At 40.1% G+C, this 24,932-nt stretch overlaps 1 protein-coding gene across 26 annotated transcripts in view; it reads left to right on the top strand.

Moving 5' to 3' along the window:
• SVIL (supervillin) overlaps window positions 1-24,932 on the top strand; it is a 142,900-nt gene that overhangs the window by 61,766 nt on the left and 56,202 nt on the right. For 24 of the 26 annotated variants that reach the window (XM_076331783.1, XM_076331787.1, XM_076331784.1 and 21 more), the window contains exons 2-6: window positions 11,934-12,000; window positions 17,104-17,195; window positions 22,544-22,601; window positions 22,727-22,878; window positions 23,291-23,975. In XM_076331783.1, the coding sequence (XP_076187898.1) occupies window positions 11,934-12,000; window positions 17,104-17,195; window positions 22,544-22,601; window positions 22,727-22,878; window positions 23,291-23,975 (1,054 nt within the window). The remainder of the gene's footprint in view (window positions 1-11,933; window positions 12,001-17,103; window positions 17,196-22,543; window positions 22,602-22,726; window positions 22,879-23,290; window positions 23,976-24,932) is intronic. The other 2 variants (XM_076331798.1, XM_076331799.1) reach the window with 1 other exon arrangement.

Genomic DNA, 24,932 nt, shown 5'->3' on the forward strand with positions numbered 1-24,932 from the left:
TACTCCCTTGCGTTAGAGATTTTTCTAGCTGTGAGAATCATTTGGTAAATGTATCGTTTCATCTGGTAGTGCTAGGTAGGTATTTAAGCCTTACAGGGTGGTGCCGTTTTTCTAATACTAAGGAGCTGTGACACGGGGTTTACAAAATGCAAGAACTAAAAGTTTCCAGGGCAATGGGCAGGATCCTCAGTTTGTTCTCCAGTGCCCTCCTGTAGACCTGTGCTCTCTGTGCCCGTCCCTGCTGACTGGGCACAGTCTCTGCCAACCCTCCAGCAGCACGCTTGCTGGGGATGCTCCATTCAAGGCAGGCAGCAAAATGCTTAGAAGATTGGATGCCGATTTTAGAAATATCAGGGTAGAAATAACATCTGAACTGTCCTGGTATTTTACTGTTCAGTGCCAGACATGAGGGGAATGAAGGACAGAAATGCACTGTCCGTATCGACCTGCAGGGAGAAAGCCACTCTGAATGGCCCCTTGGAGGGGGCTCACAGCAGCACTGCCGGAGGAGGTGACCTGTGCTGCTCTCCTCTGTCTGCCGACTCTAACCACAGACTGGTCTCGTGGCTTTCCTTGCAGACTCTGTGCTGGGAAAGACGATAGGATGGTGTCCAAATCTAGCATCTTGAAATTACCTTGGGACAGGTATAAAGGAAAAACTTTATATTTTATATATATATATATATATATTTATATATATGAAAAACTTCAAATTCTTGTCTGAATCACAAGAGAGGCAGCAAGCAGCAGAAGCAGGGTTTTTTTGCCAGATAGCTATTTTGGGGAGAGTAAATCATTACTTTTGAAGTCATCTGTCTGAATTGCAGTGAATCTCACCATAATTGATCAAGAGTGTTCAATAATTAAATAGTAGTGTTCAAATGAGTATCTGTATCTTGCTTTCATCTAGTTCACTTGGTTCTGGTGTTTGACAAGTACCTGTCTGCTGTCTTGGAGCTGTGAAGGTGGCTGTTGATGCCTGCGCTGCTGGCCTACTTTCAAGAAATTCATGCAGCGAGAAACCTGATTATGTTTTAGTGGTCCTAAAATGTGCTCTGGTGAAAACTGTACCTGAACTCGCTGCAGTTTCACGCTGCCTGTGGTAAAACTGAAGTATGTCTCCCTCAGCTGTGGGCTGTCGGCTGAGCTTAACCTCTTGTGTAGGAGCAGCGAGAGCCCCTGACCAGCGCTGATCTGCCGAGATTCCCGTGGCTCTGCAAGCGCAGGGATGGCAGAGCAGTGCCACAGCTGTTGAGGAGGGCTGGCTGAGCCCCCTCTGCCTGCCGAAGGGGTAGGTAGGCTCCAGCTGCTGCTGTGCTGCCAGCTTGCAAGGTAAACACTGGGTGACCTATAAGCCAGCCAGTCAACTTGCACGTGGCCTTATTAGGCAAGCTGCGGCGGTGGTGTCTGGGGACGGAACATGCTGGATGGTGGTGGAGAGTGCGCAGCCCAGAACGGATCCAGCCCAGACCCCGGGAGATACGACCCAGTACCGCGGCGCTGACAGCGTGCTGCCAGGGAGCTGCTGCTGTCTGAGCGCAGCTGTCAGAGACTGAACTCTGCTTGGCAAATATCAAGAATTATGCTAGAGATAGCTTTAAAAAAAATAAAATCCTTTTGTGTAAATGTTAATAACTGTAGTTCTCTTTCCTGACATATTTTTCATGTGCTTGGTTATAACCTTAAGACGCCAGTTCACGCTGTCATTCCATACACTGGAATGCTTTGTGGTGGCCTTTGCTAAGAAGTGTGTTTTCATTCCTTGTGCTGCCTGCTTTCAGAGACACCTGAACTAAGAGGAATGAAATTTTTTTTTTTGTATGACTTCAGAACTTGTTTCTTCTCTTTTCTTATGCAGTTTTATGCCCTTTATTGGAAGACTGTTTGTTGCTGGCTAAAGCAATGATCCTGCTCCCAGGAGAAGGGGAATATTGGCACCCGCTGGCTGTGTGCAGACCAGGACTCGACTAGGTTGCTTCATACCCACCTCATATAAACTGACTTTCAGTCATGGAAGAAGCTTTTTTAAAAAAACAAAAAAAAGTCTGTGTGTTTTTCCTTTAGTAAAATACCCATAGATTTAGACAAGTACAGTACAGGCAAGGTGCTGTGTAACCTTTCTGGGCAGCTCTGGGAAAGCTCTTCAGATCTGACTTGTGATTAACTTGCTATTAGTGACTGGTACCCTCCTGAGCACCGGGCATGTGTTTGATTTTTGCAGGGGCCTTGGGAGTGTATGAGGGCATTAAAGAGACAAGGCCATGGCTGCCATGAATTTAAACCTGCTCTCTAGAGAACAGGCTCCAGAACTGCAGCATTGCTGTGCTAACCAGATTTTCTTTCCTCATGAATTTTTGCTTAGCTATGCTGGATGCAAATTAAGCCTGGTACACGTGCTTTTTCATAGTGACAGTACTTGTAGTTGAGGTGTCCTACCTTGACTGTCAGCTCTTGAATAAAGCATATGCTTTTTCTTTATTTCTTTACTAAATATTTAATTTTCTGAGAAAGCATTGCAACATGCTATAAACAGGATAGGAGCTGGGGTCATGGATTTGTTGTCTGCAAGCTTGCTGTCTGCCTGAGGCTTGAAAATGACAGTTGTATTTCAGAGTAAGTATGCAGGGATATGATGTGGCCTGTGAAATGTCACATCACAGTGGTAAACAAAATTGATGTTTTCCTTAGATGACTATTGCAAAGAGCCAAAGAACTTTGTTATAAATTCTCCCTTGTGGTATGCGTGCCTCTCTCTGCTCCCTTATTGGGCTTTTACACACATGCAGAGATAACAGTGCAGAGGTGTTCAAGAGCAACCGGGAGAAAACTCAGTAGTGTGGCTGTGCTTTTCGTGTCGCTGAACTGCACGAGGCCACTTGCCACTCCAGGCAAGGAGACAGCCTTGTCCTGGTTGTATTGCACTCTGGCAGAAAGTTTTCTAGAGACTGAAGAGACTAGAAGTGTCAGAAGATGGGGAAATCTGTCCTAGAAACTCTGGCCACTTGTTTGGAGGACAGGAGTTCTGCAGACAGTCTCTCCCAACAGCAGTTTAAGCCCTCAGTCATTGCAGTGGCAAAGCTCTCATTCACTGCAGTAGTAAAGAAGCTGCTGCTTGTGTCATGACTTCAAGTGAAGGATGTCCACAGAGTCGTGGTTAACCCTGTGCCTTCACAATCTGAACTGCAGCTGCTTTACAGTGAGCCATGGTGTGAAATGCTCTCAGATACTGTTTTGTTAGGTAAAACCCCATGTCTCCTCAAAGTCCTTGGGCTGTTTAATCATTTAAATGCTATGTACTGCTGGGACAGAAGTTCCTGCCTTATCCCTCATTTCCAGCCATTTCTTCAGTCCATGCCTAACCCTGGCCCTGTGCACGCCTGACATCTTCTGTTACCGTTTCAGGCCCACAGACAAACAGGTCTAACTCAACTCGGGTAATGTGCCTCAGTGGTATATCTGATTACCACATGTGAGAGGGGTGTGTGGCCTTTGAACTTCCTTTAAGGAGCTAGTCTAGACTGATCCTACTCTTAAAGAGGAAAACCTTGAAGATCTTTAATTATGCTACAGTCTTGCCATACGGTTTTATGAACAATGGTATGAGATGTAGGAATGTCAAGGGACATTACCTTTGTGTTTCTTATTCTGAAAATGTGTTGCAAGTTTGAAAGGTACCAAAATCTCCTCTTAGGAGATTTTTGAGTGCTAAAATTAATGACTTGAGATTTCTTCAAATCTGAAATAGTAATCTAGAGACTGAAAGGTTTTTTTAGAGTATGCGTGGAAAAATACCTGTTGTTCTCCCTTTTCCCGGAGCACATGAGTAAATACTCAGTACAAAAAGACCATGCATATTCTTTTAACACATCTGTCATCTTGTCCTAAAAAATTTAGTCCTCTTTATGACACTAATCAGTTTTTCTTTTTGCTCATGACCTTTGCACGTGTTTTAAAGTACACCACATAGGCGACACAGTGCTGAAATTTATCTGAAGACTTGTCCAAAACATAATCACTAGCCAAAAAGCAGAAATCTTCTAGCTGGGATCATTATTCAAAAACTGTTGCACAGTGGAAGTGGGGGGGGGGGGGGGGAAGCAAAGTGAAAAGGATTAAACTTGCTTCCTGCTGGAGGGATGATACCATGTCAGGAAACTTTATTCTAGTTTGAAAGTCTGTACAAATGGTCTCTATTTAGGAAATGAGAATATCACTTGCCCACGTACATGGGATTTGGATTGAGAAGAGAAAACGGACTGGCATTGCCAACTCAGAATACAGTACTGTGTTTGCAGGCTAGGATGCTTGAACATGACCTGCGACAATAACTTTCTGTTAAGTGATTGTGCTACTGAAGTAATCTTCTGTTAGATTTTTTGACCTGTCCTTTAGCTTTGGGCTAAATTATTTCTTGAACAGAAATTGCTGGAGAGTGGGAGGAAGGGGAAATAAGAAAAGGGAGGCTCTTCTAGTGCCTTGCCACTTACCTTTGGAAACATGTGCCTACATGCCAAAAACTGACAGGGTAGCTCGGGGTGGGCAAGTAGCCTGGAGCCTGGGTGGGGAGGTCAGATGGAGTGATGGAAGAGAGCGGTCTGGTTTAGCCCTCTCTTCTGACCTTTGTTCCTGCGATCATCCACAGCATCTCAGATCTTGGCACACCTCACTTTGACTTGCTATTCCAAGGGCACTCTCATTGTCCAGAAAAAGAGCAGTGGAATAAAATTCATGAGCTCCTTTAGACCTCTACCCATGAAGTGTGGATGAAAATATGATTTCATCATCTTGTTTATACAGATCATCTCCATTTTCCGTGCTGGTCAGACTCCTGTTTACCTAACTAGCATATTTGCTGCAAGTTTCTTTTCAGTCACTGTGGGTTTTTCTTTCCTCTGCATTCTTGATTTTATTTTTTTATTATTATTATTTTTAGGCTTTCTTCAAACAGCTGTCATGGGCTTCTTTGATTTTTGTTTTTATGATAACTGCAAGTCACAATAAAGTATCTAGTTTTCCTTATCACAGAGGAACACTTCTAAATATAATTCGTAAATGATCAAAATTCAGAAAGAAAAAAGACTTGATCTTGGTGGGACCTAATTCACAACTCTTCAGTGCTTTGGGGTTGGCAGCCCTGTAAGTTGGGAACAGTTTTGCAAGCCGTTTTAACTCCAGCTTTGATTACAGTGATTAGTTTTGCCAGACAAAAGGAAGATATTTTCCATCTCTTCCTGTGGGAAGCTTCAGAACAACATTTAGCTGCCAGCTGGTCTTCCATGAGCAGTCTCAGATTTGAAATGTATGCATGCTTAACCTCTAGCTCTTTGCCCAGATGACTGCAAACGTAACTTCCAGCTGGGCTGCCCCCCTTCCTAATGGCTGAACTGTTGTTCTCTCTTTGTTTGTTTATGTTGGAGGCTGCTAATGCTCAAGAATTAATGATGGCAGAGGAGGACAAGAACATTACTACCGATTTGTAACACAGCCTTGATGACATAGTTTGGCTGAACATACTTCTGTGTCCTGGAGACTGGATCTCTTTGAAGGACAAAATACTCTTCCTCCTTCCCTCATCAAGTATTTGGAGATGGATTTCTTTTCTTCTGGGAAAGACTTGCTCTTAAACCTACTGTTTCCAAACAAGCAGCAAAAAGCTAAATCTAAGATTTCTTTTCTTTATACCATTGCTTGACCCTGCTGACTTACTGTTTTTACCAAGATGTCTTCTCCACTGCCAAAGCTGGTTAAGGGACAGCACAGAGACCTGTCTTGCAATAGGTGATCCCTTTTTGATGGAAAGGAGGGAGGGAAATTGTCAGTTACCTATAGTTTTATCTTCCCAATGATCTGTGTGAAGTGCATAGCATTGGTGTAATACCCTAAGGCTCCAGCATCTCTTGGCGTTAAGAGTTTTAATATTGGAAGCAGTGTTGGCACATACCCCTCGTCTTGAAGTGAAGCTGAACAAACTCTGGGGTCATAGATTCTGCACAGTAGCACAGTTTCAGTATTAACAGCAGTGACATGAATTCATAGATACCATGCACAGAGCAATGACTGGTGATCACATTCCAACCTAACATGAAGAGAGCTTGAAGCCAAACTCTAGACTATGGGTGGCTTTTTTTGTGCAGACCTTGATACAGATGTTCCTTTTATTGGATATTTTACTTTCCTCTATAATAATTCTCTTTGGTCCCATGAAATGGCCCCTGTATTCGTGACCTGCTAGCCATAAATAACAGGGAAAGGAGTCCTACTTGCACCAAAACCTGTCACAAGTATTCCTTCCCAGGTGGTAGCCAGAGCTATTGGAGAAGGCAGCTTCTTACTGTGTTCTGTGAGTAGAATTTGAACAGCATGAGCAAGACCCCATTTAAAATATACACATTTGTGAAAGGCACTCTAGAGTTTTTCTGTGTACTTTACCTTCTACATCTTGTTCAGCAGAAGGATGCTGAGGACAAAATTTTGGAGGTGATGTACAGCAGAGGAATGTGGGAGCCTGTCCCCTCCCTCCACAAATACACACACACCTCTCCTTCTCTGTCATACGGGACATCACCAGACACGGGGATGACAATCGAGCTGAGTTCACCTCCTTTGTTAGCCAGAAGGGTTGATCCCTTTCCTGATCCATAAGATCCTGTGCCTTTTTCTTTGTTCTGGCACCTCCTGAAAAGTATACCCAGCAAAAATAAAACGGAATGTTTACTACCAGTTTAGTCATCTGACTGGGTCGCTAGGGGAGCAGGACCTAGCAGAGGTCCCGCAGAGAGAAACAGGTAGGACTGTCTTTTTTGGCAGCTGTGAGCTACTGCATCAGCTCAGCTGTCACGACTAACTTCTCCTTCAACCTTGCTAAAGACTGCAGCCACGAGATTTATCAAATGACTGTTATTTATCTGCACTTTATGAGAAACAGTTCCCTTACTGTGTACCAGATGAGTTACAGGTGCTTAAAAATGCTCCAGGTAATAATACCTCTATTCACAAGATCAAGTAAGCAGTCTTCACACAAGCAGAGTTTGGAAAGAAGGGACCTTTTCAGAACTGGGTGTCTTTTTTATTGATATACCCACACAGATACTGGTCCAGAATGTCCCCGTTAGCTGTTGCCAGCAGCTGCTTTGTTATTTCTGCACTGTCTCGTTTTTGTGTTTTAAGCACACCTGCACTTACGTCTAGGCTGTAAAGTGGATTTTCAGGTTAATGGCAAGTTTGGACCAGTGTCGACAGATTGCATTTTTTGTTACTGCTTTTGTATTTACTAGGCTCGAGTACAGTTAGGCCTTCGCAGCTGGTCAAGAGAGCACAGCAGTGTTAGGTTTGTGTTCTGTGGGTAGTGCTGTGAAGTGGTTAGAATTAAACGCGAGAGCCAGTAAGGTTGCAGGCAAAGAAAAAAATGTGGTACATACCATCAAATATTTCTGAACAGAGGATATTACTTGGTGAGTCAGGCTTCAATGCCATGTTCCATATGTTGGGTCTCTTGTTCCAGGGTGCTCTGTGCTGTTGAAAGATCAGCTAATAAAAGGTGCTTCGGTTAAGGTGACTACAACATTATTCATGTTTAAAAATAAATAAATGAATACAAATAGCAGGGGTATTAGACAAGATGGAGCGCATATTCTTCTATCCATTCTAAGAACTTGCTAGCATGAAAAGCAGTGTTTTTATGACCTGGACAGGCTAAACACAACTTCATGGTGACCCAACAGAAATTAGTAGGTTTTTGATAGATTATATTTTTCATTTGTGGTTAAGCAGTCTTTCACAGCATCATTGCTTATATTTTGCCTGTACATAGAGGTTCCCAGCATGGATCGGGGTCCTGTTGTACCAGGTATCATAAAAACAGGTAAGAAAAGTCAAGAACTTCAGTCTTGTGTTTCTAGGCTACCCCAGCCTTGTGGTGAGTTTTCTACTGATACTAGTTGAAATCTTTTTGAAGGGAAGAAGCCTGTTGGAGGGAAGCTAGTAGGCAGTTACTGCCTTTGGTTGGATGGGGTTAAGTGCATGGACCTGTTTCACTCACATATTTAATGCGCTCTCTCTCTCTCTCTGTGTGTGTGTGTGTGTTAGATGATCAGGTAGTTTAGTGTGGAAGACTGAGCCAGGGTTATTGCACCATTTTGAACAAATACTTCCAGACTTTCAAAATGAACTATAAAGGGTTCTGACTCTTCAATCCAAAATCCATCAAATCTGTTTAATAAAAAAATATGGTAGCTAGACAGTACTTTTGTGCAATTTTACACCTTCTGTCTCAAATTAAAATATTTGGAGTTGTGGTGTCTGTTCTTAATTCCCCACACCCACCAGTAATTTTGCTCATATGTTATCCATAAATCTTGTCTGTTTTAAACGTTCCAACTAAATAGTTAGGCAAAACGTTTAGCATAATGATATGATTAACAAAGTCCATTTTTTTGGCAGCCTGGATGCTGTTTTTCTTAAGCAAGCATTGCAGTTTATCCTGATTAGAGATAGGAAGGAATTATTCCTCTTCTTGGAGATTTTTTCTTTTTTTTCTTTTTTTTTTTTTTTTTAATATGAGGATTTAGGGGTTCTGCATTCATTTTGCAGGAATATAATGTGTGATTTGGCTGGATCTTTGAAGTGGTAATATTATAAATCTCCCAATCACCATTGCCCAATCTGTTTTAGCATTCATGTGCCTAATTTCTGTTTGTAATCTGATTACTGGCTTGAGCTGCTCCAGCTTGCAGCCTATTGCTATGCATTTACTGTACTCCCTGGGACGCGATAGCCTGACAGCTCCAGTCCTGTGCTATGAAAAATCTCTACACAATATTGCTAAGACAGGCCTAGGGCTGTGGCTGGTTGAGAATTAGCTGCTATTGTAGTTTCTCTTTGCTGAATCCTTTGTTTGTGCAACCATGTTCAGAAATCCTTGGATCTCCAGCTATTTGGGAAATGTTAAATACTCTGAGGAGCAAGGTAAGAATTCCAAGTAGATAGAAGAAAATGCAGTTCATTTGTGTGTGTTTAATCTCTCTCGTATATATGTATGCATGTGTAAATACTGTTTGACTGGATCTTCTGCAGCTACATTAGCTACTTTAGCAATCAGTATGCAGTTAGTCACCTAGGCTATTTCATTATTTCCTAAAGGACACTTTTGAAAGATCCGATTAGATGGATCTTTTAATTAGCTTAGCTTGCCACCGACTTAAGGCCTTTAAATATACTAAGTAATACTGGAAGGTTGCATCTACTTTTTTTTTTTTAATTCAGCATTTTTAATTTCCTATGTATTAAACTATGGATAGCGGTTTTATCTGGTAGTTTGTACCTAAAAGGGAGGGGGACTAGACTGAACAAATGGTTAAACTTGTGAGCAAGTTTGATTTACACTTCAGTAAATACGCTCTTAATTTTAAATACAAATATTTAAAATTGTTTTAATGTGGTTATGAGCATGTTTAGAATTCTTCAGTGAAAGAAGGAACAAAATGCTGTTGCAAAGATTTTCCTTCTGTGTATCAGGTACTGTGAGGGTGGGGTTTTTTTCTTTCAATTAACCATTGAATTAAGACTGTTAAATTGATATTTCTCTTGTGGGCATATTTATTTTATTTTGAAGCAGAGTTGTTTTACTTTTTCTCCTGTGTTTGTATTTAATTTTAAGACTTCCATATTGTAGTAAGTAAGTTTTATTGGATTTTAATCCTCCCACATGGGGTTTAATTTGAACAGGAGGAAATACATAAAATATCAAAACAGTGTAACAGAATGTAATTGTCTGGTTGGGTTTTCTGTGTTTGGGGGGGGGGGGAGGGAAGAGAGGCGCTTGCCCCCGTGAAATACAGCAAAGTTTTAAGATGTTTTTGAGGTGTTATAGATGTGGTATGTATGAATGTTACTAAATGTGTTTAATGGGTAGGAAGAGTCAGACCGGCTTGTGTGCCCCCTCTTAGCAGCCCTTCTCCCTCCCTTCTCCCAGCGAAGCAATGAAAGCTACTTTCGTCCCTTCTCATATCCCCTCTCCAGTTTTGGCTAGGGTAGGGAGAATTTCTCTGTGGTTTACTTGTGGTTTTCATGGTGGACAGCTGGTTTAGTGCCAGAAACTATAGGATGGGTTATATCCCGTTAGAATGGCTATAAATTTAACATATGCCTGGTTCTGATTAGTTAAGCTGATACTGAGCTGGGCTTTTTAAGTTACTGCATACTCTTCTCACAGTAATGTAAATCTGGCCTTTTTAAAGGATACTTATGGCATGGACTATTCTTTTTAATGTTGTAGTGTAAAATATAATGATTTATATACCATTCGTACTGTTTTTCTTATAATACTCTGTTTTGGTCTGACAAGATGTTTCTGTGTAATCTGTGTGCTTTATTCTCCATTTACTTGGAAAGAGAACATGAATGTTAACAAAACCAGGAAAAAGTTGCATATTAAAGTTGAAGAATGCTGTTAGCAAAGCTGCTTGAAATCTGCAGTGACTTGTAGCAGATGCCTAAAAAATGCCTTTTTGCACATTTTAAGCCTCTTTGTCAAGCTGTTAAAATGGTCTTTTTCTCTTTTACCTTTTTTTTTTTTTTAAAAAAAAATGTGTTTACCTGGAGAGGTAGCAGAAAGACATGGAAGAGAGGAGGAGGGTGAAAAGTTTTGAAAGGCATAGACAAAAGATACATTCTCTAAATTAAGACCCATGTTGTCAGCTATAAGTTTCACTAAACCCTTTCTGCAAAAATAAGAAACAGCCTACCTAGATTTTAAAATATTTTGTATAAGCAAAAAATAATTTTTGCCAGTTAATTCTTCTTTGAAATGGTTAAATCTCAGTTCTGAGGTAGAGTAAAAGGGATGTTGCTGCTTTTGAAACGTTCTAAAGTCCAGGTTGTGTAATATTCAGGTCTGTCTTTGAAAAATAAAATGAGCATTGCGTCAGTGACCAATTGTTTATTAATTTAGGGTCTTAGGGTAGTTGACTTAATACAGATGGGACAGAAGGCAATTTTCCCATTGGGAGTAATTTATTAGTAGCTTCATGTGTTTTTCAACAGCAGTCACAGACCAGGTGCTCCCCTGCTCCCTGGCTAGCAGTTCTCCAAGGTCTCTTAATAGCATCCTCATTGTTGAATGGAGGCAGCCAGTACTTGGGAGCACTGGTCCCCCTTGCCACTGGTCATTGTTTAGACCCTCTGATGATGCTCTTGCCTTCAGAAATGAAAAAGTTAAATCTAGGGAGAGAGAGGGGAGATTGCCCATTGCTTGTTATGGTTCACAAAGGTTTGGGAACTAGTGGCTTTGTAATACATACTTTTTGAATATAAGGCTGCATCTGACAGAGTTTTGCTCTCAGTGTAAACATGTGTTCCTCTCTGAAAGTCAGCATGTTCTAAGGCTATTCAGAAAAAAATGGGAGATTCCAAACAGTAGACAACCTTCAGAAACATTCTGTCATGGATGGTGTAATACTGTTGTTGCAACAGATCCTCAGCTGGGCATCCCTGACTTCTGCAGTGAATATGCATTTTTTTTTATAGTATTGCTAGGCTGCAGCCAAAAAGGCTTTTGCTGCTTGCAGCATTTCTCATTTGCAGAGTGCTTCATAAACATGTCTACCGCTGATTTTATAAGCTGGGAAACTGAGTCAAGGAGTTTAAATGATAGCCCCAGGCTGCAGTGCTACACCATGAATACTGGGATTAGAACATGGCAGTTCCACAAAATGTTGACGCTTTTGATATGTTTACTGTCTGTATTCATTTTTGCAAGGCTTTTGTTTATCACCATATTGGACATGCCAGTTTATGCTCCTTTGACCAGAGGGAAGACCTTTGTACAGTCTTTTCCCGTGGAAGAGGACTATGATTGGAGACTATAACCTAGTTTCCTAAAAGTTCCCTCTTTATTAAAGCATCTTCACTATGGTGTGGTTTTTTTCATTTCACAGATTTTGACAAAGAAAACTCAGTCAGATTTAAACCTTCACGATTGCTCCAAAGGAAGAGAGCGTTAAGGTAAGGTCAAGTTTTTCTTGCCCAGTGAAGATGACTGGTTGCACAATTGTAACTTGCAGTCATTGCTTGAATCTACGTTTATTCTTTTGTCAGGGAAAATGCTAAGGGAAGAGTCCCACTCTGCACTGAGCCTCCTGCCACTGCAATGCCCATTTTTCCTTGTATGGCACAGACACAGTACAGACATTTAGTGAACCAGCTTGGAAAACTGATCTGTCTGAAAAAGAAGGTGGCTGAAGTGGGTGAATTAATTATACAGCTGTGCAGAGAGCTTTGTCAGCACATGGGAGGGGGACACTGCAGAGATGAATGGAGAGGTGACGTTGCTGCTTCCTTGCAGGGCCATGCTGCCTCGTGCCTGTAATCTTAGGGCACGGTTCCACAAGGCTGAGTAAGGGGATATAGTTCACAGTTAAGCAAGGTGGCAGGTCAAGTTCCCTCTCTCTTCCCATCTTCACTCCGACTGCTTTTTGGCATCCACCTTTGTTCTTGCTGGACTCATTCATAATGGCGCAGAGGGGAGGTCAGGGAGTTGGGAACTGACTCTTGCCCCAGCAACCAGCTGTTTTGTTGGCTTAGCTGCACAGAAATCCACCAGCCTTAGGCACGCAGGCTCATGTTTGCAAGCATCTTTTCAGTCAACGTACACCTTCTGGAATGCACCTGATTCCCTGCCATGTTGTTTCTTAGGTACTGTAGAGAGATGGAGGGAATAGGTGTACAAGACGCATTGTGTTATGGAAGGCAGGTAGGGGAAAGTAGGAATGAGAGTAGTAGAGAAGGATGTGACTGTAGAATGGACTTTTTTACCTAACAGTAAAAGGAAGGAAATTCTCCTGGAGGTAGAGAAAGAGAAGAAAAATGAACACCAAGCACCTAGCTGGCAGGTATACAAGTGGATTTTCATGCATGTGTTTCAGTCACAAAATCTCAGTATATCCCATAGCTTTAATCCAGATGGCAGAGCAGTGTTACCAGTGGCATTTGGATCAAACTTCTGCTTGCTTTTGGGCATGTAACTAGGTTAGTGGGACAGCTATTTAGAAACTGTATGCTGCTGCTGCAGCAGGAGATGAAGTTTTCAGCCTGCAATCCCTGATGTATAGAAGCAGCCCACACTTACTTTGGAAGTTGCAAGAGCGGTATAACTACTGAGACTGTCAAATACTCTACTAGTGCCACATTATACATTGTTTTTAAAGAAAAACTATTGAGATTATGAAATATTATTGCCTGTGTTTTAATAGGAATCCTATGAATTCCTGAACATTGGAGAGTATAATGAGTTTGTTGGGAACCTGAGGCCAAACTACACACAAATCCTGTGCAAAACAAACTTGTGGGACCTCAGGCTGTTGATTGCATTTCATGAACCATGATCACAGGCTATATTTCAGACAAGCAAAGGAGAAGTTCCTCTTTCAGTATCCAGATTTAACAGGGATTTTAAGAAGAAAGAATTCTTGTGAACTTCTAAATTTTTTTTTTCATTTAGAGAAACCCAAGTATGTCTTAAATTATTTTAATAATGAATGTGCATAGCCCAGCTGTTAAGTGCAGAAAATCCTGGCGCTGCTGCTCAGAATCTGCACCTAGATTTATAGCATGACTTGAGAAATTAAGCAAAGGTGAGTAGATGTAGTTGTGATACTTCTAGAACAGGGTTGTGGGTGAGTTTGAAGGTACAATATACTTGGCAATCCAAGTCTGACTGTCTGACTCTGCTTAAGCAACTGAATTGTTGCTGCAACTGCTCCTTTAGTAGAGAAACTAATAAAGCAGGGAGACATCTGGATAGAACCCTTTGAGGAAAAAGGGAAGTCTTGATGAGGAATTACTTATGGGCATATTTTTTTAAAACCCTTACGAGTAGTGTCCTGTAATTTTTTTTTTTATTTTTTTTTTTTTTTACTATTTGGAATTGCTTTAACATCATTCCAACTCAATTTAGATTCCTAATGAATGTTCTTATTGAATACTGTGACATGTCCTAAATAAGCCTACTTTCATTTTTAGTACTAATTTTATATATGTATCTATAAATACCCAATTGTTTTGCTTGACTGTATCATCTTCAGAGCAGTGCTTTGTCTCTGAGTTCTCTGTGCAAGTTAAAGCAATGTAATTGATAGATGGGTTTAAAACATTTTGTGTTTCTAATGTGCAAATATTTAAAATAAGCAATGCCACCTGCAGCTTTGCAAGAGAGAGCGAAAATGCCTCTGAAGAGGAAAAACTCCTCCATTGTGGATAAAAGAGTCAGTATATGAAAATAGTTAATAATTTAAAAATAAACAAGTAAATAGAAGTTGGCAGTCTGTTCAGAGAGAAATGGAAAATGAGGGCATAAGGGAAACTGTGAAGGGGCTTTCACAAAGCAGATAACCTGTGATGCCATGTAGCCCAGTGAGGGTTAAGCTTAAGAAGTCTGTGGTTATTAAAAGAATTTTAATGAAATCTGCTGGTGAGCAAAGGTTGGAAGCCACCCTCAGTACAGAGGAGGAGGGAGCTCACATACAGGAAGAACTGGATGACCTTGAGGAGTAATAGAAAAGGGATGTAATGTAATAATACTAAATGCACAGTTGTGCATTGGTGGCTGATAAATTTTTCTGTCACTTGCAACTGATGAAAGCAAAGCCTTGGCATATTAGTTTCTCATGAGGGATTGAGCAACCAATATAGTGTAGTTATAAAAAGGCAAATGTGTGGTAGATCCCAGCATTCATCTGGCGAGTCATGTAATAATGCTTTCTCTATTAAAATTCCCATTTTTATAAGACACTGCTAAGACCCAGGTCTGGAATCAAGACTGTCCAATTCTGGGCACCATATACAAAAAGGATGACTTAAAACTGGAACAGGTAGAGAGTATTTTTACACATAATCAATGAAACTGAGAGCTTGTCTTGAGGAAGCTGAGTAGATGTGGAAAACTCTGTTAAGAAAAATAAGTAAGGTAACCAACAACACTGGCATGAGAACCAAATGGATGGAAACCAGTGAAAGACATTTAGACTCCCTGGAGTTTGGAGGAAGGGGCGGGAGTGAACCTAACTAGTTTACGGTATTTAAAAGTTTTTTGAGGATCCACAAGCAATCCAATACTGCGATTCTTTTTAGAACCAGTGGGCTAGTGCCAGTCGTGATTCTGTATGATTTTACCCTTGGAAATTCGTGTGGGACTGAGGCATAGCTGTGGATGTTAGTGCACAGTTAATTTAAACAAGGATTTTGCTGTATGAGTGAATGCTTTTCTGTACAGAGTCCCATGTTTATGGAAACTTAAGGTGCTGCGCTGTCACAAGCATTATGGAAGCAATTGGAGGTGCTGCTAAATAAAGCCCAGGTATTCAGAAGTCATGAGCTGGGTCCCTCAGCACTTTTGAGACAAGTCTTAAGTAATCAAATTGATTTGACAAAATAAATTTTGGTTTTGATTTATAGCCTTAGACCAATATTATTCACGTTTTTCAAACTGATCCTCAGCCAAAAGGAGTAGAAACTGCTTTCAAATGGAAACTGGGAGTCTCTCCGCCTAGGGGTTCTGCAGAAGCTGTGTCTCTAAGAAAATAACATATTGTGAGGCTAATAAGAATCACGAGTGTTTGCAATGTGGGGTTAGACATATAGAAACACGCAGTTAACTGTCTGAGTGTCTGCACAGTCTCAGATGACACATGCATCTATTTGCTTGTGGCTGCTGTGTGCTATTTTTTTAATTTATTTTGGTTTTTGTTTTGTTCCATTGAAGTGTTTTTGCCCTGTAAGGTTACACAGTTTTCTGTAATGGACAGCTTATTGCAGCTCTTCATCTTCTATTTGCTATTTTCTGTAGTGGATAACATTGCTTTTCTTGGCAGTACCTGGAATAATTTCTGTAAGTGCAGTTGTTGGAGACGATTTGCAGCAGGTGGCATGCTGCCTGAATGTGACACAGCCCAGTTTCTTTATTGTCATTTTAAGGATTTTATTCTCTCCTCAATGTCGTCTTACAAAGGAATATTATTTATAAATGATAAAGAAGCAAATACTTCTTGGAGTTCATGTAAAATTTTATTAGTCATTATATGTTAAAACTCTTTTCAGTGAGAAATGTTCTTCTGGAATAGCGAGTACAGATTTTTTTTTTTTAACCTTTTTTTTCTTTTCTAACCAAATACATGTGATGAAAGGGTATTCAATTCTTTAAAAAGCCATTTAAAAACTGTCCTAAGGAAGGATTTTCCAACAGTAAGGCTGTGCAATTTGTCTTATCAGAATGACAGTAAATCATATGGCACATCACTACCATGGCAAAATGAAGAGCCTAGGGATCACTGTGGGGATTTGTATGTTACACCTGTCTACACAGTTTACTAAAGGTTTTAAGACTAGTATAAGTTTCCTTCACCTGGTTGGGATGGTTTAGAAGTCATAATGGGAGAATACAGCAGTTCTCTCTCTATTTGTAATAATTGGAGAGAAAAATCTCGCTTTGTTTACCCACAAGGAGGAACACTTCCTCCAAAAAGACTCTGTAGACAGTATCTACTTTAGACCATTATGACACCTACATTTTACAGTTAAAATTTGTACATTTAATAAACATATTTAAAGAAATATTTTGTCTCATCTAAATGGGCATTTTTGCTGTTTTGAAAAGACAAGGTATAAAACTAAATGATCTGCTGCTCATACTAGTGTATTATAAGCCATATAAGATCCAGAGATCAGTGCAGTAACAACAATAGGGCAGTCGTGCAGAAGGCTTCTAGCTGGAGTGTACATACAGTACTGCATTTGATGAAATATGTTTTAATATTTATGGAGAATCATTCGATATAGATTATTTCAAATGTAATTGCTAGTAGAGCATTTTGAAGGCAGTCTCCGGTCAGTAATTTAATGCAAAACTGTGTCACAGTCAGTTCCAAACAAGTTTCAGATTATGTTAGGTTTGGCTTTGTGAGTTTCTTGGGGTTATTTCTTATTTCGTTCTTATGGAAAATATTTTCTTTGGTATCTCTGTTAGACTATCTTGCAGTAAATTGGTTAAGTCTTGGCTTTATTTGATTTGTAGCAGAAACATCCACAGTTCTGTAAACCAGATGTTGCTTTCAGTTTTCAGAAGGAGTTCTCATTTGAAGATAAAGAAGAACTTGCAAACAGCACAAAGGATATTGATGCTAATCTCCTAGCAGTACTTCCAAAAGGTAGGTAAGGGAGACACACTATGAACACAAGTGGTAATTTAACAGCATGTGAAGTTTAGTCTATGCAAGTGCAAGGCACAGTTAAAATCACTTAGGCACAGATGTTTTGTAAATGAGTCTTCTTTTCCCTGTGAAGTATGCATAGGGGATGAAACAGGATGAACTACAATGCTCTTTTACAAGACCTTGTTACATCCCTACTTCATAAAGTTCAGCTTTGTTTACCTAGTTTTCAATAGGTTAAGAAGTAGTTGAAATTCAAAACTTCAGTGTTTGTACGGTTAGATTAATACTGATTTCAAAGGTATTAACTTGGCTTGTAGTCATAACTCTTTGCAGTCCCCTTCGGTGGTTGGTAGAATCGCTGTGCTTGCATGACCAACTGACTACACGCTGGATTTTAATCTTGCATGCTAAAGGACCTGCACTACATATGGGTTTGGGGATTTTTTTTTTTAAACTTCTGTCTTAGTCTGAATAACTTATGAAGAAAACAGCAGTTCCATCTTTATCTTCTGACACAGTTGAGGTAGAGGTGAGAATTAATTCTCTTTAATTATTTAGAGGAAATGACAATCTGCTTGGAAATAGTTCTTGACAAGTAAAGGGTGACATTTGACTGAAGAACCACGTGTAACTGTCATAAAGATGTTCCCTTCACTCAGGGATGTTGTGGATCTCAGAACCTTGATTAAAATTGTGTGTGTGTTCTGATGGTATTTTTACCCTTTTCAAACTACCAGGGTAGATGCACTAAGCCAAATATAAAGGAACTGGCTTGCTCTTTTAATGTCATTTATTGTAGAGGTCCTTTAGAAAGGAGCCCTTCTTCCAGCATAACATTTAAGTGATAGTTAAGTGATGTGCTTGCTTTTATAATGTAATCATTACAGATGTTCAGAAAGAGATTTCATTGACATAATGATGGAATAGAGCGATATGCATTTATACAACACAGTCTTTGTGAGAGCACTAGTCAGTAAGAATACGTAGTCCCTCATTATTCCATATACTTAGCCTTACAGTCATGCTGGCCAAGAAGTTAATTGTGAGAGGCTTCACTTGAGAAGCCTTCTCTGTAAGTTGCTTCTCAGTGAACTAATTTCTATTCCAAGATATCTCTGTTTCCTAAGAAATTATTCTTGTAATAAAGGCATCAGATTTGGTGTGCACCAGACTTAAGAAAAAGTTAGCAGTGGGAGCTGATGGTTACATACTGAGGGGGCTACTTGAGGCCAAACACTTTCTGAAAATGCAGGTTATTTGTCCCATCTAGTGCCTAACTCTGATCCAGATTTGCACATGTTGGAAAATCAGAGGAATATATTTAATTTTCAACTGAAACAGACTGAACTGAGGTTCAAAGAGTCTAGCTGAAGTCTCACACGTTGCTGCCTGCAGTTAAGCATTGAACATGTTAGTATGCCTCTGCTAGCATAAACAGAACATAAATGCTTCTCCAACCTGGTTTGTAGACCATCATCTTTCCAGGTGAGGAGAGGAGGAGGTAGGAACAAGTCTGGTAGGCTTCACTATTGTGTTAAATTTTCCTCAAAATGAAAATGTATATACCTGCATGACAATGGTTATTTACCGTCTCTGAGAAATTAAGCCTCTGGCAGGTAAACTTTTGATCCACCTATATTCAGGCTTCACAAATGTATGTGCTCACTCTCTACTAGGGACTTTTGGAAGGCTTGATTTAGTTTTTACAGCTTCTGTATTTTAAAAATAAAACTGTCACATGCCTGCAACTTTATCCGCATATATCCCCTCTGCTGTTATCGAAGAGGGCTTTCAGCAAAAACATATTTATATTCTGTAACAAATGTTTCTGAAAGATTTCTGAATTCTATAAGAAATCATTCACCTTAATTTAAGGAGGTTTTTTTAAACATTTTTATAAGGTACACTCCAAATGTACTTTTTGTCTTTTATTCTGGGACGAGACATGGAACAATACTGCTTTTGCTAAATACTGGTATTATAAGGTAAATTCTGCTCAGAAGGTCTACAGTTACCAAAATTAAGATGCCTCTTGAGAGTCTACCTTAGAGGGTATCCTACCATAGCATCCTGCTCAATATCCTAAAATACAGCCTGAAGTTCAGGGCTGTTCCTGAGCTGTGGCTGTTCTGCCTCTTGCCCTTAACTATACTGACCAACAGTGCTTACAAAGTGTGTTAGCCTGAAGTAACTTAGATAAGGAGCTTTTTCTGTGAAATTAATTATTTTAAGCTTCTTAGTGTTTTCTTGTGTGCTGAATCAGATCTTTGTGCTACCTTTTAGGTAGAAGTGTTGTTATTCTTTAACGCTGTCATGGGTGTCTTTGAAATGGTGTAATTTCTGATGGTCATGTGGAAAAACATCCCATGAACAGATGGGAAGTTGGCACCAACGTATTCAAATTGCAAACTAAAAAGGAGAAACCCGATCACCTAAGCTTGCAAGGGCCAACCAGTGTCTTTGGGAGTGAAATTTCTCCAACTGGCTTTCATGTTTTGCAGTCAAATATTTCATTCAGCAAAAAGAAATCACTAGAGTAGAAGACTTCTGCATTTTGTCTTCTTTTTTTGCTTTTTTTGTGCTTCTTTTCCCCGCCTCCCCGGAAGAAGAATATTGCCAAAACTGCTTTCACAAAAGAGCTCTGCAGATGTTGGCCAACCTAGCTGAAATTACTGTCTGGAATCTCAAGTGTGGAAAAAGTGTAAGGCAGCACAGAGTAGTCCCATGCTATTTTTGTCCCATCTTGTTTGGGAAGGTGTTGGAGAGATGCTTCATGAGGCCAGTGCTCTTTTTTAGGACTGCAAAGCGGTAGTAGAATCTCTGGAACTTCAGCTAACACATAGCAAGAGGGTGTTGAACTAATGCTGCTGGGAGTTCTTTGGATGTTCCACATTTCTTGTATGCGGACAACTTATAGTCAAGTTTCCTTTTTGGGGGGGGGGACGGGGACGGACGACTTCAGTATATGAAGCTATGTTTTAGAGCTTTACTAAAGCTGTGTAAAAGACCTGGTCTCTGATGATGGTTTTAGGGACTGTATAAATCGGTGACTGGGGAAGAAAAATGATCAGGATTTGGATGGAATGTGGTTTTATTAACTGTGAGCTGTGGAGGCCTTTGACCTGTCTGAAGTGGCAGAACAATTACGGGGTTTGTTTTGACCATTTTATGTATGTATAGCCAACAGATGGAACAGAAAAACTAATAGACAGAGGAACAAAAACAGAAGTAGATTTGGCAGAGCTGAGAGCAAAATATTTATGAGAAATCATTTCCTTTGGTGTGAATGTGAATGTAAGGTTGGTTTCTTATGGATAAGTTCTCTGTTTAATACGGTTCCACTGCTAGCACAGCTTGAGTAGGCAGGGCAGCAGCAGGAACTGCTCATGCATTGAGAGAAAAGTCTATGAAAACACAATGTAAGGGCTCATCTTTGCTTTGGTGTTGGTTCAGGATGCAAATTTTGCATTGCCCTAGTCCAGTTCCCATCCATCTCCAGATATCTGTGCCTGGAGCTTGCTGACTTTCAGTGATTATCTTGCACTGTCAACCTGGTCAACAGCATAGGCTTCAGTCTGCTTTGCTGCAGATGCTGAAACTGGGCGTGGAAGAGTTGTCCCTTGGGTTAGCACTGTTAAGTAGCTGCATACTTAGCTACTCTGCACTGCTACTTGCATCAAATGTGTACATATTAAATTTTTTTCATGGCATGATTACAATCTGAGCTAACCTGTCTTGAGAAATTGAAGCGGATAGCTTGAGTCTGCTTTCTGTAAAAATGTAGACTAAAGGAGTTGTTGTGGAGAGTGGCCCAGCTGATTTCTTTCCCCTGTTAATCGCACATTCTCAGTAGGCACTCATCTGTAGCCTCAGATGCTATATTTATACCTCATTCATTTGCTGCTCTGAGTACTCATGATCAGAATACATTCATTCTTCTGATCCAAGACATTTTACCTGGAGTCCTAGTCCAACCTTTTCAGCACATAAGGTTGATACTACAGCCGATGTCAATAGTACCTATCTGTATCTATGAGGTATGAGCACTGGTATTGACTACAGCAAACTTCCTGGATATGTGTCAGCTAAGCTGAAACCCCGACTTAGCTATGCATGTAAGTTCTTGCAGTAGAGGAAAGGGAGAGAAGGTGCATCTGACCTTTAAAAGGGTGGTGTTTCAATAATGTTCATCTTCTAAGTATCTAGAGCAATGAAGTCTGGTAGGGAAAAAAGCGGATAGATTTACTTCTGCAGTGGTGTGGATCAGTGTCTAGTAGAAACTCCTGACTCATCTGGTGTTTCTGATGGCAACCTAGGGCTGATTTAGCAGGCTGTAGACTTTAGCTTGCTTTAACTTTTTATTCCTGGGTCAACAGGATCAGAACCCCAGAGGAGTGTTGCATCAGAATAGGCACACACAGCTTTTAGCACCACATCTTTGCCAAGGCAATGATATGGATGGGGGTGGGGGTGTGTAGGGGTTTGTTACACCCCACACGCCCCCCAGTCCACTGCATCCTTTGACAGCCTGGATGGTTTCTCTTCCTGGTGGTAACAAGTCACACCACACTTATTTATGTAGTACTCACTGCTCCAGTGTGGTTTGCAAACATCACTGATAACTGTGCACATATGTGTGTATATATAGGGATTATTTAATCTATCATGCCTCCTGTTGGTTCACTACTATTTTGTGAACGGTGACAGCTGTCTACTAGCACATAACACCACCAAACAGTTTAGGGGGAGAGAAGGAAAGTATGTCCAATTAAAACTACAAGGGAAAATTAGCAGAGGAGAAAGTGATTAACCATGCAGGAGTATCATGAGGGTACACTAATTTTCACTCCAACCATGAGTCACTGGGATTCTTGGGATTTGCTCAATATAAGGGAGTGGAGGAAAGTAAGGAATAGGAGACACTGTTTCTCTTTAAACATAGTCAGTCCCCAACCTTTGTGTAGACAGGGTAGGCAGTAATTCCATACTACCTGGTTTTGAAAGCAGTTACTACAGCATGTAAGCTTGACCTCAGCTAATCAAAATACAACTTGCCCAGTTTATACTAGATCTTGAAAACTGCTAGGATGCATAGCAGATTCTAGCTTAGCCTGGAAGTGTCTGGAGGGGAGGACTCCTTGGTGTTTACACCTATGTGCCTAATGCACTTTTGATAACGCAAGCTTAATAAACTAGGAAAACAAGAGGAAAATGCTTGTTCCCCAACAAAAGCTATTTCAAACCTCTTAACTTTATTTGACTGTTCCTTCTTATTCTAAAGCATTTTAGCAAGTTTCTGAAACTTAGTAGCTTACAAACTGTATAATCTTTTGTTGTCTCAGTTTCAGAATTAAGAAAACTGTTTGAACCAAACAACCAAGATTTTTTGGAAATGAAAAGGTAAAAAAAAGAAAGTCTTTGGCCTGTAAAACAAAACACACAGCTTGTTTTGTTACCTCCTCTTAGAAACTCTCCCCACAAATCTTCAAAGGTGCCTGATTTCACATTTTTCACATCTTTTTCAGAAAAGAGAGAATAGCTAGACGCTTAGAGGGAATTGAAAATGATACACAACCTATGCTTCTACAAAACTGTCCAGGATCAGTCACACACCGTTTACTAGAGGAAGATACGCCAAGATATATGCGTGCAACTGATCCATACAGTCCCCATTTAGGTAAGTAGTAGGTATCAGTCAATCTTGCATTACTGAATTACTTCATGTTTACTACGCTATCATTTACGCAGTACATGGAGAAGAGTTTTATAGAAGAGCTGTGGTCAGGGTTTTTTTTAACTTGCCTTTTAATTCTCCAGTTGTCTTATTTGAAAAAGGTTGATATCAATATTTTTTAAAACAACAATAATTTGATATGAGACTCTTAAAGAATTATAACTAATACACATTTCTTAATCATTTGTATGTACTTTTGGAGACGTAAGTGCAAAAATGTAATGTGTCTGTGCAGTCACTAGTACACTTTGATTTGTAAGAAAATGGGAAGCTTTTAGTTCACTCGATGTGAATAGTGGGTAGGGTACTCGGAGTTTTGGGATGAACTTGCTCATATATGTTGTACTTTTGACAGGAAGATCAAATGAAGAGGAGGAAACTTCAGATTCTTCTGTAGAAAAACAACCCAGATCATCCAGATACCGAGCAGAAATCACAGGAGGTAATACAGAGCCCTTGTATAGTACAGGAAACATGGATGTCCAGGAACTAGAGTCAAAAGCAGAAAGAATAGCTAGGTACAAGGCAGAGAGGCGGCGCCAGCTGGCAGAAAAATACGGATTATCTCTTGATTCTGATTTGGATTCTGACTACTCATCCAGATATACGCGGGCAAGGAAAGATCCCGACAGCGTGGAAAGAAAGGGAGTGAAAAGTGAAAGGCAAGATGATGAAAACAAGGACTGTGGCTCCCTGTATTTGTCCAGGACTGAGACGAAGGAGTCAAAGAGTGTGATTTCTGAATCCAAAGAGTACTCCAGCCGTGAAAAAGATGGTGTTCCAAATAAAGACCACCTCTCAAATGAAAAGAGTGACAGAAAAGCAGATGATGACAGTGCCATTAGACAGGCTTCTGACTCTTCAGCAACCTTGGATAGTTCTGTCTGCCTTTCACTTTCTGGACAAGAATCTTCCTCCTATAACGAAGTGCCAATATCACCAAAGCAAACCCCCAGAGAGTCCCTTTCTTCACCAAAGCGGGCAGCCTCACCAATCCATTTGCAGAATGACCAGCCCTTGCACAGTAACATCAGACAAAGGTAAGCATGATTTTTATTTGTTTGTTTATACAGTAGATTCCTTTATCTTAATCATCTTCTGCAGCAGTGTCTACAGTATTTATGGGAATGTATTTATTACCCTTCAAGAATATATTTAGTGGTTTTGGATGTCTCAGGCTGGATTGGTTGGGTTTATTGAATCACAGTGTGTTTCTGATACAAGGAAGTGGGTATCTATTTCTAGGATTAGATATGTCCTTGGTTTCACTTTATATTTATAGAATTTATGCTAAAATTAGGCCCTTTGGGGGGGGGGGAAGTGGAATAACTGATGTTTAAGATGTTTACACAAACTAGAAATTGAAGCAGTTATGGTTCTAAATCTGCTTTTTTTTTTTTTTCCCCATAACCTGTTAGAGCAAGACTTTAACTTTTTTCCTCTATAGCCTGTAATTGTTTGGGTTGGGGCTTCCAAGTAAAGGCAAGTTGTTTCTCAGTGCAGATTTGAATAGTTTCATGATGGCTTCTGCCAAAATAAAACAGGTCTCAGTTTAAAGCTGAAAAGTGTCTTGGGTCAGTTGAAATAATAGTTGATTTGTTTCCCTGCTGTGAAAGTGTAAAAACCCTTTTGAACTGTGATAGTTAATCTTTCAGATAATATCGGGGTATGTGTGTGAAGGGGCAGAGGGGAGAGTTAAAATTCCATGCTGAGTTTGGAAAATGTAGCCTCCCTCATGGTATGCTGAATTACTTCAGATTTGACAAATTTAATCCAGTAATAGGGTAACCAGAGTCTTCCAGAAGGAAAAAAAAAAATTCACTAATTTCACATTGTAGTTTCACACTGTAGTGCAAAAACAGACTGTCAAAATGTTACGGTGACTGAAAACAACACATGACTAAGAATTTTTTAAAAGTATGATTTTCTCTAAGTGTGATTCTTATTTCTAGGTAGGTGGATAAATGGAAAATAATAACTGTAAAAACTTAAATTAA

The sequence above is a fragment of the Aptenodytes patagonicus genome, chromosome 2, assembly GCF_965638725.1.
Source record: "Aptenodytes patagonicus chromosome 2, bAptPat1.pri.cur, whole genome shotgun sequence".
NCBI classification, from domain to species: Eukaryota; Metazoa; Chordata; class Aves; order Sphenisciformes; family Spheniscidae; genus Aptenodytes; species Aptenodytes patagonicus.